This window comes from Lichenostomus cassidix, chromosome 4 (genome assembly GCF_008360975.1).
Source record: "Lichenostomus cassidix isolate B80296 chromosome 4, HeHo_3.0, whole genome shotgun sequence".
In the NCBI taxonomy this organism is placed as follows: Eukaryota; Metazoa; Chordata; class Aves; order Passeriformes; family Meliphagidae; genus Lichenostomus; species Lichenostomus cassidix.
In genome coordinates this window covers 9,679,584-9,697,150 of record NC_139484.1, presented here as the reverse complement: position 1 = coordinate 9,697,150, position 17,567 = coordinate 9,679,584, and the positions used below count along the sequence as shown (strand labels likewise).

The 17,567-nt window shown below is 47.7% G+C and overlaps 1 protein-coding gene across 4 annotated transcripts; it reads right to left on the bottom strand.

Annotated features, from left to right (window-relative positions):
• Window positions 1-1,383: 1,383 nt before the first annotated feature.
• Window positions 1,384-17,313, bottom strand: SPRY1 (sprouty RTK signaling antagonist 1). Of its 4 annotated transcripts, XM_085057846.1 has the most exons (4): window positions 16,697-17,313; window positions 16,252-16,445; window positions 9,384-10,279; window positions 1,384-3,661 (listed from the first exon to the last, which is right to left on the bottom strand). In XM_085057846.1, exon 4 carries the CDS (start codon window positions 3,604-3,606, stop codon window positions 2,644-2,646), a length of 963 nt encoding a protein of 320 aa, XP_084913972.1. In that variant the 5' UTR covers window positions 3,607-3,661; window positions 9,384-10,279; window positions 16,252-16,445; window positions 16,697-17,313; the 3' UTR covers window positions 1,384-2,643. The 4 variants fall into 4 exon arrangements, with proteins under 4 accessions (XP_084913972.1, XP_084913970.1, XP_084913971.1 ...); XM_085057844.1 differs by lacking the exons at window positions 9,384-10,279; window positions 16,252-16,445; window positions 16,697-17,313 and adding an exon at window positions 7,468-7,582; XM_085057845.1 differs by lacking the exons at window positions 9,384-10,279; window positions 16,252-16,445; window positions 16,697-17,313 and adding an exon at window positions 6,335-6,466.
• Between the last annotated feature and the right edge of the window lie 254 nt (window positions 17,314-17,567).

The window sequence follows — 17,567 nt, the reverse complement described above, 5'->3', positions numbered from 1 at the left end:
CTCCGTGTTCCTGAGTGTCAGCACACAGTTAGCAGTGGACATCTCTGACCAGTGCCACACAAGGCCTCCATTGTCTCCCCGGGGCTGTTTGCAGCTGTCGCTGTTAGAGACACGGCGCTGATAGTGAAGGAGTGCAAGTCTCAGCTCCTCAGGAACATTCTTCTCCTGGCTGTGCTTCATCTCAGGACATCTTGGAAAGCTGAATTCCTGTACATCCGCTGGACATAGGTTCCTGCCCCACGAGCCCCCCAGCCCGTCACTTTTGTCGCACAGAGAGCGGCAGTACCACCCGCGTCCTGCAAATCAAGAGGGTTCCTAGGTGGAGCCAGGTGGTGATTTCACTTTATACCTCTCAGAGGTCATCTGTACTGTTTAATAAAAATGTAGCTTTTCAGTCAGCTTCATTCCATGGCACTGCATCAGCTGGGATGCAATTAACTACAAAGTGTGAGCTTGTTCAAATCATCAGATTGCTGGGAGTCAGAGCAGCTTGAATATAGCAATTCAAAGCAGCAGGACTTAAAAAAAATCAAGATATAACACAATTTGTCAAGTCATGACTGTGTTCTGAAGTGGAGTTTCTCCAGAACCACTTACTCTGAACACCACGTGAAATTACATCCATTTAAAGTTTGGGAGAATTGTGATGTAACCTTGACCCACATGAGGAAAAGAATGAGGTCTCCCCATTCACTCTTAATGAAAAGCTTTTTCTGTTGAATGTGTGTTAAATGGCCATAAGTAGCTGTGACACTTAGGTCACCCTTAAGAGCCTTTAATTTAAAGACAGAAGATTCAGTTGACATTGGAAAATGTATGGGAAAAGAACCAAGTAAGTCATAGACATAGGCCCAAACACACACACATTCCCAGATTTCAAAGCTACCAAACTACAGCAACAAAATCACTATTTTCATCCTGCCTCTAGCTTTTTATTTAGAATCAAGCTGGAGAGATTAATTTCTTCAGTTGCTGCACAAATTAACCAGCCAAGAAGTCTTATATAGGAAAATTTTAAATGGCTTTGCATGTTAATGTGGTATTCCTTGAGAAACAAAAAAAAACCCCAGCTTGGAAGTTGTGGTTTCCTCCTCCACAACTGTATTTCCAAATGCTTTGGTAAATAAATAGAGCCTCCATTTCTTGGCACTGTTAAGCACAACATAGATCCAATTGTATTAAACATCCCGTAGCAAAAACTTACTTGATATACAGTTGGCCTGAACTTAAAATAAAGTAAACTAAACTAGAGCACAGACTAGTGGCTTTGAAGTATCAATAAGAGGTTATCTGCCACCTGACAGACCTGAAGGAGGAACAGCCCAGCAGTATACACATGTAGCTCACAACCTGTCGTTGTAACAAAAGAACTCCAGAGCCATGTTCATTAATTAATATATTTTCTGCATTATAGTTAACATATGTACTTTCTTCGTGTCATCCTTATTTCGTTAAGTATTGATATTTTGTTATATTCAGACATGAGTACATTTTCAAAGTCTTTTGCAATAAATATCATAAAATAATAGAGATTCACATAATAAATATTCTTTACAATAAAAAAAGTTTTAACAGACTTTTGTCTTAAAAATAGTTGGGATTCAACTTTGTGTTTTATACATAAAATATACAAAAAAGGACCACAATTTGTGGTTAAGGCAATAAAACAGGGACAGAATAAAATTATAAAGTACAGAGCAGAGCTAAACTCACTAAGCCAAAGGATCACAAGAAACTTGAAGGATTCAAGAACATTTAGGTGACTCAATGACACCTGAAAGCTGTTTGGATATATGAACACCACCAACTTTAATATCAACTGATACTGACGGACTATAAAAATGGGATTAGGAGGGTTGAGTGAGCAATATCCTTCAAAGATTGGACAGCAAAAGAAATGAGTATGTTGCAGCCACAATGTCTCCAATGTGAAGATCTACATACGGTAGCAAAAACTGAAGTTACACTGAAAATGTAAAAAAAAAAAAAATAGTAGGCAGGGCAATTCTCAGGTCTGAGAATGTTCCAAAAGACAAAAAGAGAGGGGGGAAAAAGATGCAAAAAGAAGCAGGCTGCTTATAGAAGAGTCAGGCCTTTCATTTGGTGAAGCCTTTATTTTACATCCCTCTCCAGAAAGAACACACAAGAAAAGTTATTTCACAATCCAGCTCACTCAGGAAAGTTGTTCTTCCTTGGCACCTGGGAGGTTAATGAAAAAAACCCACAAACTGCTGAGAACAAAAAAAAACCAACAAAAAAAACATCTTTGGGAAGATATTCACAGAGCAGGAAGCTTCAAGAGCACAGTGAGCCCTCACTGTCTCTTTCAGGAGTGGTTCAGTTACAAACTCAAGGAGCCTGCCCAAGTGAGCGGCAGGTGCAGATACCGAGTCCACACTTACCAAAGAGCAGCAATGACTACGTGAAACGCTCCACACTCAGCCAAGTCAGTAGGAGGAGGAGAGCAAAGATGCAAGGGGAAGAACTCGTGTATCTGAAGTTGGGGAGACAGAAAGGAAAGGGAAAGAACAGTCCTCCCAAAATGGGAGAGGAGGGGGGAAGAAGAAAAGAGGGAAGGAGAAAAAAAAAATCAGCTACAACCTGAAAAACTGAAGTTGGAGGAAGTAAACCTCCCTCCCAAAATCATGAGGGCTTGCCCTGACCCCGGGAGGGGCAGCTCTCCAGTTTACAATAGACCGTGTTGGAGTTCTTGCACCGGCAGCCCGGACGATTGACACGGTCGTAGCACCCCCGGCAGAGTTTTAGGCATCCTTTGGCCGGAGGGTAGCAGAGCAAGCAAGGCAGAAACAAGGACATGGCTCCCATGCACAGGTACCTAGAACAGCAGTGCGCCTGGGAGCAGGAGCAGGGATTATCCGCGTACGAGTCCCCTTCGTCGTCGTTGGAACAGTGGTAGAAGATCCCTTTGACGAGGCACATGCAGGTGCCGTACTCCACCATGCTCTCGGCCGAGCACAGGCACTGCCGGTTGCAGGCCAGGCAGGAGGGCAGAGCCCGCGGCGCCGTGCACTCGCCGCACTTGCACTTCCCGCACCGCTCGCAGATGAACTTGTGCTGCGTCAAGTCCTCTTTCAAAGGACCCTTCAGATCGTCCGCCAGCAGGGACGACTGCTTGGGCTGCGCTCGGATTGTCCGCTCGGATCTGTGGCCGGAGCCCAGCCGGGACGGCGGCGAGCGCCCCAGCAGCCCTTGCTCCGAGGAGGCGCTGCTGTTGCTGCCGGAGCTGGCCGCGCTCCCTGTGCTGGTCGACCGGCTCAGGACAGGAGCCCTGGCGTTCTGCTGATGCGCCACGTGCCCCACGTGGCCGGGCCTGTGTTCGTAATTATTATTCACATTAATCGGTATAATCTCGTGAGTCCTTTCGTGCTTCTCCTGCCTCGGCGCCGTCCGCGGAGCCGATTTTTTCACCACGGACGGCCCTTCGGTGTATTCGTTGCTGCCCCTGATGGCCTTGATCTGGTCCAGTGACAAGATGGTCGCGGGTTGGCTCTCCCTGTCATAGTCCAAGCGCTGCCGGCTGTCCAGGGAGGGCTGCTGAATCACCACCAGGGAACCACCGCTGCCATGCTGACTTTGGGGCTCCATCTGTAGTGATCTCTGCTGCTGGCATTCAGCAGGAACCTGGCATGCATCTGAAATCCTAAAATAAGAAAGGAGACAGAAGATGTAAATAAACACCGAGTGTGTACATATATACACACACACACGAGATCAAGGGCAGCAGAGGGATGAAGCACGGGATACTTTTTGAACAGAAATGATCTGCCAAACCCCAAACTGCCCCAGCCACCTGGTACTGATCACTTTCAGCAAGGGATTACAGCAATACTGAGGATCTGGCCAAAGTCCAGTAATGGGGAGAGTCTGGGTATGGCATCATAGATGAGGAATGCAAAGGAGACCCCATGCCATTTAAAAAAAAAATTTAAAATCCAGTATTAACTTGTATGCTTACTTGGCAAGCCATGGGAAGTGCCTCTCCCTTGCTGCTGAACTCAATATCTGTCTCTAGCAACAGCAATTCTGAATGCCCCCAACACTGAGTTGGAAACAGCCAAGAACACCACCACGTTCTTGCTCCGTATGGCAGAGTGTGGAACATGCCCAATTCTCACTCTTCTGTCTGAATCTGCAGCATCAGAAAGCGCCACAGATTTGCTTCCTAGTGCATTTGGAAAGTCTCCCTCTTAAAGTGACGTATGTGCATTACAGAGTCCTGAACTAAGTGCTGTCAAGTGGCCAAGACATTTTCTATGAGAAAGTAACTCAGACTACAGATCTAATATGCTCTTTTATAAAATTAAAGCAAGGGTGCAAACAACCTGCTTTCCAATATCACCTGACCACAGGCCAGAGTGTGAAAGAAAAATGGGGTAGAAAAGGCTTAGGTGAACTAGATGCCAGACAAAAAGTACCTGAGGATTCATAAGAATGTTAAGAGCAGATAAAAAACCCTCAACAACAACCTCAAAACACAAACAGATTAAAAGCTTCTCAAATAAACAGAACATCTGCTAGTCTATCTTTTAAACGGTAGAAGAGTAGAGATGGTACACATTTCCATCCCTTTCCATCCTGCCTAGCTGGAGACACGAAGATTGCAACACTGAGAAAATTGCAGTGACAGTTCTGCACCTACACAAAAATGTAGCTAAGTATCTAAGTGCCACATTTATGCAGAGAGCCAAGACAACAAACTGCTTTTCTTTACTGTCAGCCGAAGGAAAAGTCCCTTTTTACTCCCCCCAAGATGTCATAAGTGTTTACCTGAAAGCACAGAAAGGTAAATGCTATCAAGCATTTCCAAAACTCATCCAGTCATCCTGAGAAAGTGTCTTGCCTACCCAGACCACAGCTGGAAGGGAGCTGTTCCCCACTCCAGAGAGAAAAAGGCACTGTGCTGTGGAAGCACAGAAAGGACAAGAAGAGGACAGGTTTCTCCTAACAGGCAGTCACCATGGGCAGAGAGTGACAGCTTCTGCCAGGACACAAAGCCTTTGTCCTCATCCAGTAGTCAGAGATTTCATTTTACATCTAACATCACCTGTGTGGGCTTTAGGGTCACCAGATTAAACAGAAACCCAAACATTCTCAGTTCTAATCCTGGTTGGAAGAGACCTTAAAGACCGTGCAGTTCCAAAGCCCCTGGTCTGGGGCACCAGACCAGGTTGCTCACAGCACCATCCCACCTGCCCTTAGACACTTCCAGGGATGGGGCATCCACACCTTTTTCCTGTGCTAGAGCCTCACCACCCTCCAGCAAAGAATTTCCTCCTACCCCACACAACAAGCCGCCTTCTTCACGAGCACTGAATACAAATCCACAACAGACCAAGGGTGAATGAATGCGAAAAGGGAAAGATTTACAGCTGTACCAGCCAGGAGCTGGGCTCCCTAGGGAATGAAAAACAATATCCCAAGAAAATGCGAAAGACATCCAGTGCCATCTTTGGGGGGAAAGCGCAACATCAACGCGGCGCACAGACTGACAAGCCCAGCTGCAGACCGGGACGAGATTTGAACCAGCCACCTCCACCCCGGCGCAGATCGCTCGTAAAGTGGTTCCCCCCGGACAATAAAATAAAAATGAGTAAAACAAAATAATAAAACAACGTACGGCGCAGGCGGCGAGAGCCCTCACGGTTCTGCACTCGGGGCTGCGCTCCCACCCCGCACCCCGGGGGTGGGATCCCGCTTCCCTCCCCTTCTGCACACCCGCTCGGACACGCCGCCAGCCCCCCCGGCCCGCCCCGCTCCCCGCAGCCCCGGGCGGGCGGCGGCGGCGGCGGCGCGGCGCCCTCTGCGCCCCGAGCGGAGCGGAGCGGATCACGGCGCTGACGGAGAGGAAGGAAGAGGAGGGGAAAAGGGGAAGGAAAAGAAGTTATGAATGAAAACATGGGCTGCTTTTTTTTTTTTCCCCTTCCCTCCTTCTCTCCCTCTTCCACAGGGAAAGGCAGAGCTCAGCCCAGCCCTGGCTCGGGAGTGAGGATTGCCTTGCGCTTAAAGCGGCAGCCGAGCGGCCGCTCAGCCCCGGGGACAACCCGAACTGCGGCTCGGCACTCCGCGCCTCAGCCCCTCCGGCCCCCACCTGCGGGGAGCGCTAGGAGGGTGTTTTTGACGTTCTGGTCGTTCGCAGGCGGCCGCGGTCCCCAGTGAGCCTTCCCGCAGCAGCCCGGTCGCTCCGTTCCGGGAGGGGGCCGGAGCGACGGTGGTCGGGCCGCCCCTCGCCGGGCGGGCGCCGCAGCGCCCCGCGACACCTGCTCGCCTCTGCAGCGCCGGCCCCGGAGTGAGCGCACGGCGCGTCCCGACTTACTGATGTGCAGGGAGCCACCGGGAACGGCAAATCCAGGGGCGGGGGGCGGCGGGGCCCCGACTTCTCGCCCTCCCGGCCCCCGGGGCGGGCAAGGCCGGCGGGCTGCGCTCCTCGTACCCACACGGCCCTCGTTTGCCGGTCTCCACTGGGCCAGCGGAGGGAAGCCCCGCTCTGGTGCCCGCCGCAGCCCCCCTCTCCCGGGGGTCAGCATGCAGCAGGGCCGGGCCGCCCGGGGAAGCGGCGCTCTCCTTCGGCCGCGGCTCTCTCCGTCCGGAGGCGACGAGGAGCAAATCCAGCCCTTCCTGCAAAGCGGAGCGTCTAGATCGAGCCTCAGGCGGCTGCAGGCTGCGGCAGGCAGCGGGGCTGTTGCGATGCAAGTCTCCGGGAATAGGCGGCGGGTGCGCGGCTCCTGCTCCGTCTGTTTGTTATTTCCCTTCTCGATCGCAGAGTGCAGGGCTGCGGTCCCGCTCCGTCGCTCGGCTTCACCGCATGCTCCTTGCCGCAAGTCCCGTCTGGCAAAGTGCAACCACAACCTCTGGTGCGAAAGATTTGGTTGGGTTGGGGTTTTTTTTGTTTGTTTTGATTTTTTACTTTGTTTTATTTTCTCTTTAAAGCAATCACCAAGCGGCTCTGGCTCTCCAGGCAGAGCTCAGCGAACTGCGAACGAAGCCAGAGGCAGCGCAATGCAATGGCCCTGCGAGCTCCCTGCACACAGCCATGTGCTGACTGTCGCTGCCGGGGGCCGAGTGACAGGCTCGGGGCAGGGGCAGGACGCGGCGGGGACAGGCCGCCCGGCACGCCGCAGTCTGGCACCGAGGTCTCCGCAGGCTCGAGAGAGTCGCGCAAGGCTCCGGCGCGCCGGAGACCCCGCGCCGGGCGGGACGGGCGAGCACCGACCCGTAGGTTCTCTACGAGCAGCGAATCGCGCCCAGCTCAGCGCTGCCGGCTCGGGGAGCCGAGCCCCAGCTCTCCCGCCCGCTGCCCCGCGGAGCAGCGAGCGCGGCTCGCCCGCACCTCCCGCACGCCTCGCAGCGCGGCCGCCCCAGCGCGGCGCGGGAAGCCCCCGGCCGCCCGCCCGCACCTGACCCGGCGGGAGGAGGCTGTGCGGCGCGGCGAGCGCCGCCCGGGCTTACCTAGGGCCGGGGTGAGCGCCCGCCTCCCGCGGCACATTGGCGGCGCGGATCCAGCCCGGGCAGTGCCGGCAGCCGCTCCGCGCTGCCCCGCCGCCGTTCCGGAGTGACTCGGGCCGCGCCCCGCCGCCTTTCAGCGCGCAGCCCCCGCCCGCCGCCGGCCGCGCCCCCCTGATGTCAGTGTGCCTCCGAAATCCCGGCGTGGATTCCCCGCCCTCCCGCCGGGAGCCGCTCCCGCCCGGGCACCGCCGCTCCCGCGGCCGGCAGGGAGGAAGGAGGGAGGGAGAACCTCCCCTCTCCGGCTCCGGCCCCGCGCTGTCCCCCGGCCGCGGCTCCTCCCGGCCCCGCCGGCAGAGGGAGCGCCCCGGGCGCTCGGCCCGGCCCGGCGGAGCTCGGAGCTGCCCGCTCCGCACACGCTGCCCTCCCGCTCGAGTTCGGCCGGGCGGGCAGAGCCGGGGCCGCGCTGCTGCCGCGGCACCGCCGGACGCGGGGCTCTGCTGAAGGGCTGAAGTTCTGCCAACGCTCCTCTGACAGCTTTACAGAGAGATTCTTGTCTGTCTTTTACCATCAGCGCCGTTCAAGCCAGGTGGAACAGCCCTTCGTTTATATTCACAATATATTTACTGCTTCTTTCAGGCTATTGCAGAGGAGCTCGGGAATCATTCACTCTTGTCATCCTGCCATGAGATGGGAAGCGGCACTTCCCACCGTTTTACGGCTAGCACTGCAGCGCCAAGAGATGATACGGGTTATTGACCCGGCTGTCTCTCTCCCGGCTTTCCAGCCCAGCCTCGGCAAGGTCCCATCCAAAGCTCACCACTGCATCTCTGCCAAGGTGCCACAGAGATACAGGAATGCTTTCCAAGCCATTAAATTTTATGGGCAGATATTATCTTTGACGTGTGTTTTGGGGGGTTTTGTTTTGGTTTGAGTTTTTTGAGTGAGTGGAGTATGTTAACAGGCAACCAAAAAAACATGGGAAGGTGATGTAAAGCACGTCGAAATTCTGAGAATTATTTCCTAACAACGTGCAAAGTATTGGAATCACTGAGACTTCCAGTACTTGGCTAAACATCACTGCAGCCCCAAGGTTATCTGAAACATACTAACAGTCTCACCAAAAAATCCATCTGAAAACTTTAGAACCTATAAGAGTTCAAATTAACAAAAAATCCAATCGAAATTACTAAGAAAACGAAAATAATTACTCCTGTGGAGTGATCTTAGTGGTGCAAGTCCATCTTGGAGCCTTTGGAGATAGCAGGGCTCTCTCCCACCACTGAAAACACATTTATGAATTGACTATGTTCTCACAGAAATCCACATGCAGTTTTCCTAGGATACTACCATAAAAACACCTCAACACCTCTTCTTTCACATCTCTAAAGCCAGTACCACCTTAAGAAAACCTATGCCAAGTGTGGGAGCTTGATTTTAGAAACATAATACCGGGTTTAAATGGGTCAGTCAAATACCCACGAATACTGGCAGGTGTTTACCGTCACCTGGCACCTGAAGTAATACTTCACTGAAAGAAGGGAAAACCTTCCCGCAATATCCGAAAGCTCTCCACAGGCTCAAGCAAACATTCCTGCACCTCACACAAGCCCATCTCACTAGATTTTCCCTGGAAATTATAGCAATGAGAAGTTTTGGTTAGAAAAAGCAGAGGTGCGTTCTGAAGAATAAACTGGCACTTATGGCTACATCCTGGCATGGCCTCAACTTGAGCAGCACCAGTTACAAAGCCAACATGGCTTTGAGGAAACTCAGCAGCAAAAGCATTTTCCTTTAGTTAATAACCAGCCTTCAGAGCTGCAACATTTCTGAAGTTACACAGGAATTCAAAGACTAATAAAAACACACCCCCATTAGCATTTATAACAAAATTATGAACGAAATTGTTGTTCCAGTCTTACCTGGAGCATGTGTAAGTCAGGTACTTCCCTCACTGGTGATGATCTTGCAGAGGTGGTGTCAGGAGAAACTGGAACCAGCAGTTCCCCAAAGCTTTGCATGTCAGTGATTTTGAGGTTGTGCCAGGTGGAACTTTGTAGGTGTCAGTGCTCCAAGAGCCTCAAAAACTCTCAGTGCTTGTTAGGATAAGACCAGCATAACTCATTTTTTAACACAGCAGTAGGCCTATTATACATTATACAAGACAAGTGGAAATGGCCTCCAGTTGTGCCAGTGGAGGTTTAGATTGGACATCAGGAACAATTTCTCCACCAAAAGCATTGAAACACACTGCCCTGGGAGCTGGTTGAGTCGCCAGCCCTGGAGGGATTTAAAAGGTGTGCAGATATGGCACTTAGGGACATGGTTTGGTGGTGACCTGGCAGCACTGGGTTGATGGCTGGACTCAGTGATCTTAAAGGTATTTTCCAACCTAAAATATCCTATGATTTAAAAAACCCCAACAAACCAACAAAATCTAACAACAGCTATGAAGCACTGCTGTAATAACAAGTACTTGCTGTGGGCAGTTTCTTAGCAGCTCACATGAAATCTTGTCTGCCCTGGCTTAAGCTGGTGCATGAGATGAATAAAGCTGCTCCCAAGAGCCAAACACCATTGGTGCAGTGGTGAAAGCATACCTTAACAGGCACAGCAAATCACTTCAGGGTAAGGAAGAGAAAGTGAAGGCTGATGTGGTAGCATTTCCCATCACACTTTCTACCAGACAGGTTGACCTTTATCTGAGATCAAAGGTACCAGTGGCTGGGGATTTCTTCAGCTCCTGTGTGGGGACTGTTCTCAAAGCTCTCGGAAGACTCAGCCCGTGCGCTGCTGCCTCTTGCCGTCACTGCGCGGGCTGGGGAAAGGCACACAGGAAATCCTCAGTTACAAATAGAACCTGGAGTTTTCACTTCAGGAGATAACATCAGCTTTTCTTAGAGGCAGAGGAGACAGTAAAAAGCAGCAGCCAGGCAAACCTCTGAGAACAAAGGGACGAACCTCGACGTGAACCTGCCTCATGAACATTTGAACGTGGAATCAAAGCACTGGGGAAACGCTGCAGAAAGAGGGGTTTGGTCTGTGCTGAAATTCAGCACCAATTAAACAGAAAGAAAATGCCAGTGTCTGTAAAATAGGCCGAGAGTCTGAAAACACACTTTCACATCCCCAGCTCTCGCATAGTATCAAAGAAACCGGTGTTTGCCTTGGGTAACCAGAGGCAAAACTTCACTCTCCTAAGTGTAGGCCACAGCATGTCTCTTCACCTTCCACTACTTAGTTGCCATACAGGAAACTGGTACCTTTACACCTCTCCTTCAGGTATCCATCGTTACTGTTTTCTGATCAAGTTTAATCTTCCTTGGAGGACTGCCTCCATAGCCTTCATGTTTAGCTGCTACACAAGTTGTCTGCACTTGCACAAGATACACTGCTAAGGTACTGACCATGTCTTCAGTACTTTGTATTAACGGTAAACTATTTTAGCTAATATGACTTCTTCTGCCTGTGTAAACAGCTTGGTGGAAAATTGTCTTTATTGCTGAATACCAATAATAACTTATTCCTATCTACCATAAATTTTGGGTTTTGTGGCTCCTTGTCTCCTGTCTTAGGAGACCATCCACTGAGACACAATTCCTTGCACAGAAACAAACCTTTCCCATTTCTGTTGGAGAAGTGGCCACTCCCCAGGAATAGGCTGCTTTACTGGGGGAAGAGGTGAAGCTCTCTGCTAATTTAAATACACGTCTCTGTGCATGTTTCTATTATCCAAGCACTTGTGGCCACTGGGGTGTTAGCACAGCTCCAGGAATGCCTCCTGTTTATCAGGTTGTGCAATCCGTCACTGTCAGGTGAAGGAGGTCTCAGGAGCAGCGTTTCTAATTTGATTTGAAAATGTACATGGAAACCTGAGCCTGCTTTTAGCAAGAAGGATGAGGTTGGCCTAATGAACACAATCTTTCTTGTCACTCTCAAGAACAGTGTGTCAACAACCAAAGTTTAGGTTCTCTTCACAGCTACAGCAGCTTCTGTGGAGAAGCAGTAGCTTCATGTCTGTGTCACGTTCTTGGTTCTCCTTTATCAAAAAAAGGTGTTTCAGTGAGATTTTAACAAGCAAATGCATGCAGGGAGGAAGTTTTTTTCACAGATCTCTTGAAGAGAAGTGTGCAACAAGTAACTTTTTTTCATAGTGATTTCTTCCCCTGAGCCTTCATACACTTGTGTTGTACCAAATGGTGCCAAGGAAGTTTGAATCCAGAGAGCCAGTTCTCAAATAGCTTGGGAGTTGTCATTGCTTTTCCACCAGAAACTGGCTACAGGAAAAGGAACACGCCACAGGAGCCACATGGATTTCTGGCTGCAACATCATCCACTTCAATATTTGCAGATTTTAACTTCTCAGGGGAAAAACCAAACAAACCAGCCCCACATCCTTTCTTTTTCACGGCTGAAAAGATAAATCACTTACTACACATCTGCAAGACTACAGTGAAGTCACTTTGCCACATCCCAACAAGAAAATGTTAAGATATAACTTGCTATTGACCAATACCTTTTCATCCTTTCCCCATTTTCTGGGTCTTCTCTGACAGATTCGGCATTTGGCGATTCAAGTACAAAGTGCCAAGACACCCCCTGCATGTTTGATGTGGTTTGTTGTACTCTAGAAGAGCTTGCCAGTCATATCTTGGAATTTTGCTTCATAATAACAACTACCTGCCAAGGAATATTCAGTGTCAAGGGCTGGATTCTGTTCCTGGGGAAATCAAAGTTAACCGTGGTTCCCTTTGAGATTGAGGAAGTCAGGAGACTTTGGTATTGTGGAGATAGTGTAAAAAATCTTATCCTTCAAGAGCTTTTGGGTTGAAAAGGTCAGATTTCTCCCACCAAAAAGGACTGGGAAAACCCTTGACAGTGAAGAACAGAAAACACACATGCCCATGCACATACTGTCAGGTTGCTGATGAAAACCCCTCTCATTTCCTTTGGGTGGGAGACATGCTGCTCTAATTCCACACAAGCCACGGGGAAAGCTTGCACTGCCTCTCCTGCTGGCTCCTGCCCAGGAGGACATGTACAGACACAGTCTTAACATGGGGAGGTTGTGACACCAGAAACTGTGTTTGTGTGTGTTGGGGGGATGGACCCTCTTTTAGATTCTTTCAATAACTCTCATTTTGAAACCACTCCTGGGATTCTTGTTTCTTTCCCTGATAATTAAACACTATCCTTGAGAAGCTGAAGAATTTCAACGGACAAAGACCACATCTATTGCTGAAACATACCATGTTTAAAGTATCACAAAGCCTAGTCAGGATCCTGTATCTATTGCCTCCCAAGTCCAGTGGTTTCAAAATTTATGCAGAAAATGGAATTTCCCTTTAAAGCAGCCTTCACACTAACCTTCCAAAGCACTGCAGTGATGCTGCTGCAAGGTGACATTTCTTGGAGCAGCACTGTAATACTGAAGCATTCCCAAGGGAGGGATGACACTGTTGCCTACAGCTCTTTCCATAGATTTGCAGTGGTATAATCCAGCCTTAAAGAACCATCTCAATAAAGAGTGCCTGTCGCTGTTGAGCCGCTAGCAGAGAAGAAACCTGGATTCTCAGCGTGGCATAGAAAAGAGAGCTTTATTATTTTGATTCCAACTTATATAGACTTTTCAGAGGTCACCCAGATTGGTCAGTCAGAAACCTCCCCCTAGGCCTGATTGGCCAGGCCTGAACTGTCCAAATCTCAAGACACTGTTTTAATAACATCCAAACTTTATCTTTGTTTATAAAACACAGGAGAAAGTTCTCATGGGAAAGACCTGTGCTAGCCACAAGTGCCCAGTTGAAAAATACAAAACATGTTTTATATTAGCCTAGAACTGTGGACATCATTGCCTGGCTGAACTCAGTGTTTGCAGCAATTCCCTATCCTGTTTATTAAATAAAAGAAAAAAAAATCCCTGACAGCAATTCCCTAGTGGGTTCTAGCCTTTTCTACATGGAAGGGCAGACAGAGACCTCAGGGTATTCAAGAAAGGTCATCGTCACCTTCAGCAGATATTGAGGTCAACTGCTCAGCTATTATTTATGTCCATACCTCTCAGAGTAGTGAAATAGCTGTCACCACCTGGCTGGATTTCAGCCCTGTGGAGGGCAATTACCAAAACCCAAACATCAATCTGTTAGAACTTAAACACCACTCTGTTCTCACAGCAAACCAACATGACTTTTCTAATTCTCCTCCAAATGTCACATTTCCAGAAAATTTAAACCTTATGCACCTAAGATCCAGTTTTCAGTACTTTTTACAATATTCTTGGTCTTTGCTGCAGGTATTGTACAGGGGGAAAAACAAACAAACCAAGACCACACCTTTCTTTTACTCTTTTATGGTTGAAAAGACATGGAAAAGATCTCTCACCACAAGCCTACAAGAGCACGGCAGCTCAGCAGTAGCACTACTCATATTTCATCACACACAAAGAGTGTGAAACATGGGAAGTAAATGGAAAACAACATTTTTGGAGCTGGGCTGGTGTCAAGAATTACCTTTCAAAAACCATTTGATGTTTTTTTAAAACATGCCACATGAAAAAACAACAACTTTGAGTCAATTACAAACACTCCTGTAGACTCATTAGCTCCTGCAGACTTAATTTTCCAGGGTGCCAATTGCTTGAAAGTAAAAGTGCTCAGCACTTCTTAGGAAGATACAGAAAGAATAATTTGCTCAGAGTGTTCTTTCTAAGGCAGAAGGGAGAATTCCTATCGTCTGACCTCCCTGGGCCAAGAAAAGAGAGGTTGAAAGGAAGTACCTCATCAGGTACCAACCAAGCTGAAAACCAAGCTGAGATGCTGAGAACGTCCAAGGCATGCATTTTCTAAATTCCATCCATCTTTCCAGGTGCTGGTAGGTACTTAGATACCCATATGTATCCTAGTTTGTGTTTACAAAGATGCAAAGTAAATGTCAGAGATGTAGTAAATGTGGAATTATTCCCTGCTTGCTCCTTGAGGAACAGCTAAACTAGCTCGACTGCTCCTGGTAAAGGTAGCTTAGACAGAAGACAGTTGGTCCATTGTCTCTGTTTTAAACTTGGACTTTGGACTAAAAGAAAAAAAAGCCTGAAAAAAAAATTTTTCAGTGTATTTCATGACAGGATAGCTCAACCAAAGCTTAGGAATGTTACAGCATTACTTTGTTTAAGGAAACATGCCATATTCCAAATCACCTCCACATTATCAATATTTTCAGCACCAGTGGCTGCTCTGTTGAATTGTGTAAAGGAAAACAATCCTTCCTGGCAGGGAATGGGAAGGAAGCAGCACAACAATGCCTGTATTAAGAAAGATGACTTCCAAAGGTGTCCAAGAAGAGCTGACTAGGATAGTAGCTCTAGGGAAGGAATAAAGAACAAGTTGACAAGAGCTCAGCAGGAGTAGATCGATACAGTTGGACTGATGTTTTGTCAGAAAAGTGTTAAAAGCTTCTTTCACATTTCACAAAAGGATTTATTACTATAATTCCTCTGTTTTCAGCACCTTTCCCCCTGTATCCAAACACCATGCTTCCAACCACTTTGTTCCAAGTTATTCTCAGATGGGAGGTAAATTAACACCATCTATGGTGAGACAGGCAGTGACTGAGCTCCTGGAAAACAAATTACCTCTATGGCATAGCCCATATCTTATTATATAATTTTTTTTATTAGCAGTCATTAAATTAATTGCTTTATCTGTAAGCAACAAACACAGGCTGATAGCACCTCTGCACCGAGGGGGTGGCTTGGTGGGAAGGCCCAGGAAGGAGCAAACCTCCCTCTGCCCCTGCTCAGAATGTGCCATCACAGAAAGGCTTTGGCCAGGCTACATTTTGTTCTAACTTTGTCTTTCTGTTTCCCCACCCAACTTCACACAAATTCTTACAAAGGTTATGTACAGACTTGTACAAAATGGAGACTGACACTGGCTCTTGGAGGGTTTCCCAGAGCAAGTTTAACAGAGATTATATAACACGTTACATCTGTGTTGGTTAGTTGGGTTTTTTTATTTTTAATATAGATGTTATTACCCTACCAGTTTGTCCTTCCTAGCTTAACCCTCCAACTACCCTTTCAAAACAGTTAATTATGTTTTGAATAATTTAAAAACCTGAGGTTATGAAGTGAGTTTTGTTTCCAGCCCTCACTTAGGACAAGTGTGCTACAACATGAGGGTCTGAGCAAGTCATAACCACCATTATTTTCCTTCCACAAACTCTACTATTGAAGTCACAACAGAATTAATCGATGGAACAGTGGAATTTTAGAGCCAACATAAAACTTTACTTCTACATCCTATTCTTTAATGAGAGATCTCAAAGTAGTCTGCACAGCTTGGGCTCAACTTCTGTGGCTGTGTCCCTCCCAAGACAATCCAGAATAAATCCAGCTTAAAACCACAGGGCACTTATTAAGGATATTGAGTATTCTCAAAAACCAGGCTAAGTCCCATCCTAACAGATCTGACTGCAAGATATAAAGCCCACCTTTGTGCAAAGCCATCTCCAAGATGCTCTTCCTATTATTGTTGCTGTGGGTTTTCCTTCTTCGCCATCTCATTGTTTTTCTTGTGGAGTTTAGGAATAAACAATGAGCACACTTAGAGGAAAGAACGAAACGTTTCACACATGCTTTCTACTAATTTCTCTTCCTCCGCACTTCTCTTCAGATTTTTATTCCCCCAACTTTTCCTCTTCTCACTGAGAAAAGGGGCAAACTCCCCTCCTCCCTCTTGATACCACTACCAGACTCTAAATTTCTGAAAAAATTCAGGAGGATCTATGTCTTACCTCTTTTTGTTCTGAAGTAATCTCTGCCACTTTCTATGCACCTCAAGTGTCTGAAAGAGTCAAGCTTCAGAAACACACCTGCTACTCCAGTGCTGATGGGGTTAATGAGATCAAAGCCAGACTCCACTTTGTGCTTAGCAGTGAAACACTTCCTACCACAGGGCCAAGGTGACTGCAGCCCTCCTCCAGCTCACCTAAATCAGCATCAAAATAACACAAATCAGCCCCTAATCTGATTACAATCAGTATTCCCACTTCGTGTCTCCTTCCAATTCCACCAACCCCCCTACCCTTCCACATTAAAACCAGTCAGTGATGAATTCAGAGTAATCTTTCTAATTCCGATGTTTATTTTCAAACATTTTCTCCATCTATGCCCTCTCCCACCCTGCCCTTGCTGTCCTTATTCAGTAAGGGCTTCATGTGCTCCGAAGCCGGTGCTTACCTCCTCACCCAGCTGACAAAGTGATCCAAAATTCAGCTCTGCAACAGCCAAGTAGGTAAAGAACAGCTCTCCCAACATCTTCTCTTAAGTCTCCCCAGCCAGCCAGTGCAGGAAGGGGCCTAACAAAGCTGTATGCAGCCAATTGTGTTATCAGGGCACTTGGCACTACCAGCTGATCCTTGATTACTATTCATCCCTCGGGAAAATAAAACACCCCTTTGTAGTAAAAGTGTAACCGGTTACTATGAGGCATTACACATTAACAAAAGCAGCTTTTTACCAAAATCACAGATGATGAAAGCCTGGAAGTGGAATCAGACCAAGGTAACCGGTTGTTTCTGCATGTTTCAGATAGAAAGCTGACACTTTAACCAAGGTTTTCACAGTGCTAAGGAGAAAGTCGTGGGTGAGTTGTGTCACATATTTGTACACGAAGTGGTAGTGAGCTCTGTAAAACAAATCTTAAGGATAAAATTGCAGCAATCTTTGTAGTGTAGCATCCTACATATGCTACTGCCAGCACTGCAGCAACCTCAGTTTTCACAGGGTCTTGAACATTTTTAACAGCTCTTTACCATTTCTGTGCTTTTCTTGAAACCCACACAGGCATTTTCAACATGCTTTCAGATTTTCCTTTTTTTTTTTTTTTTTTTTTTACAACCTAAGAGCACAGCTATCTGAAAGGCAGACTTTACAATAGGTAGAAGGGTAGAATTTGCTCGCTTGGTGGAATAATCCCTACTTAGGTGGTGAGGAAGCATTCCAGAATATTAAAGGATTTGTTTGTTTGCTAATCTGCTTAAGCACCCATAGGCTTTAACACCCACAACTTGTGTGCTTTAGGGATCTTTCATGTTCATGGCCACTCTCA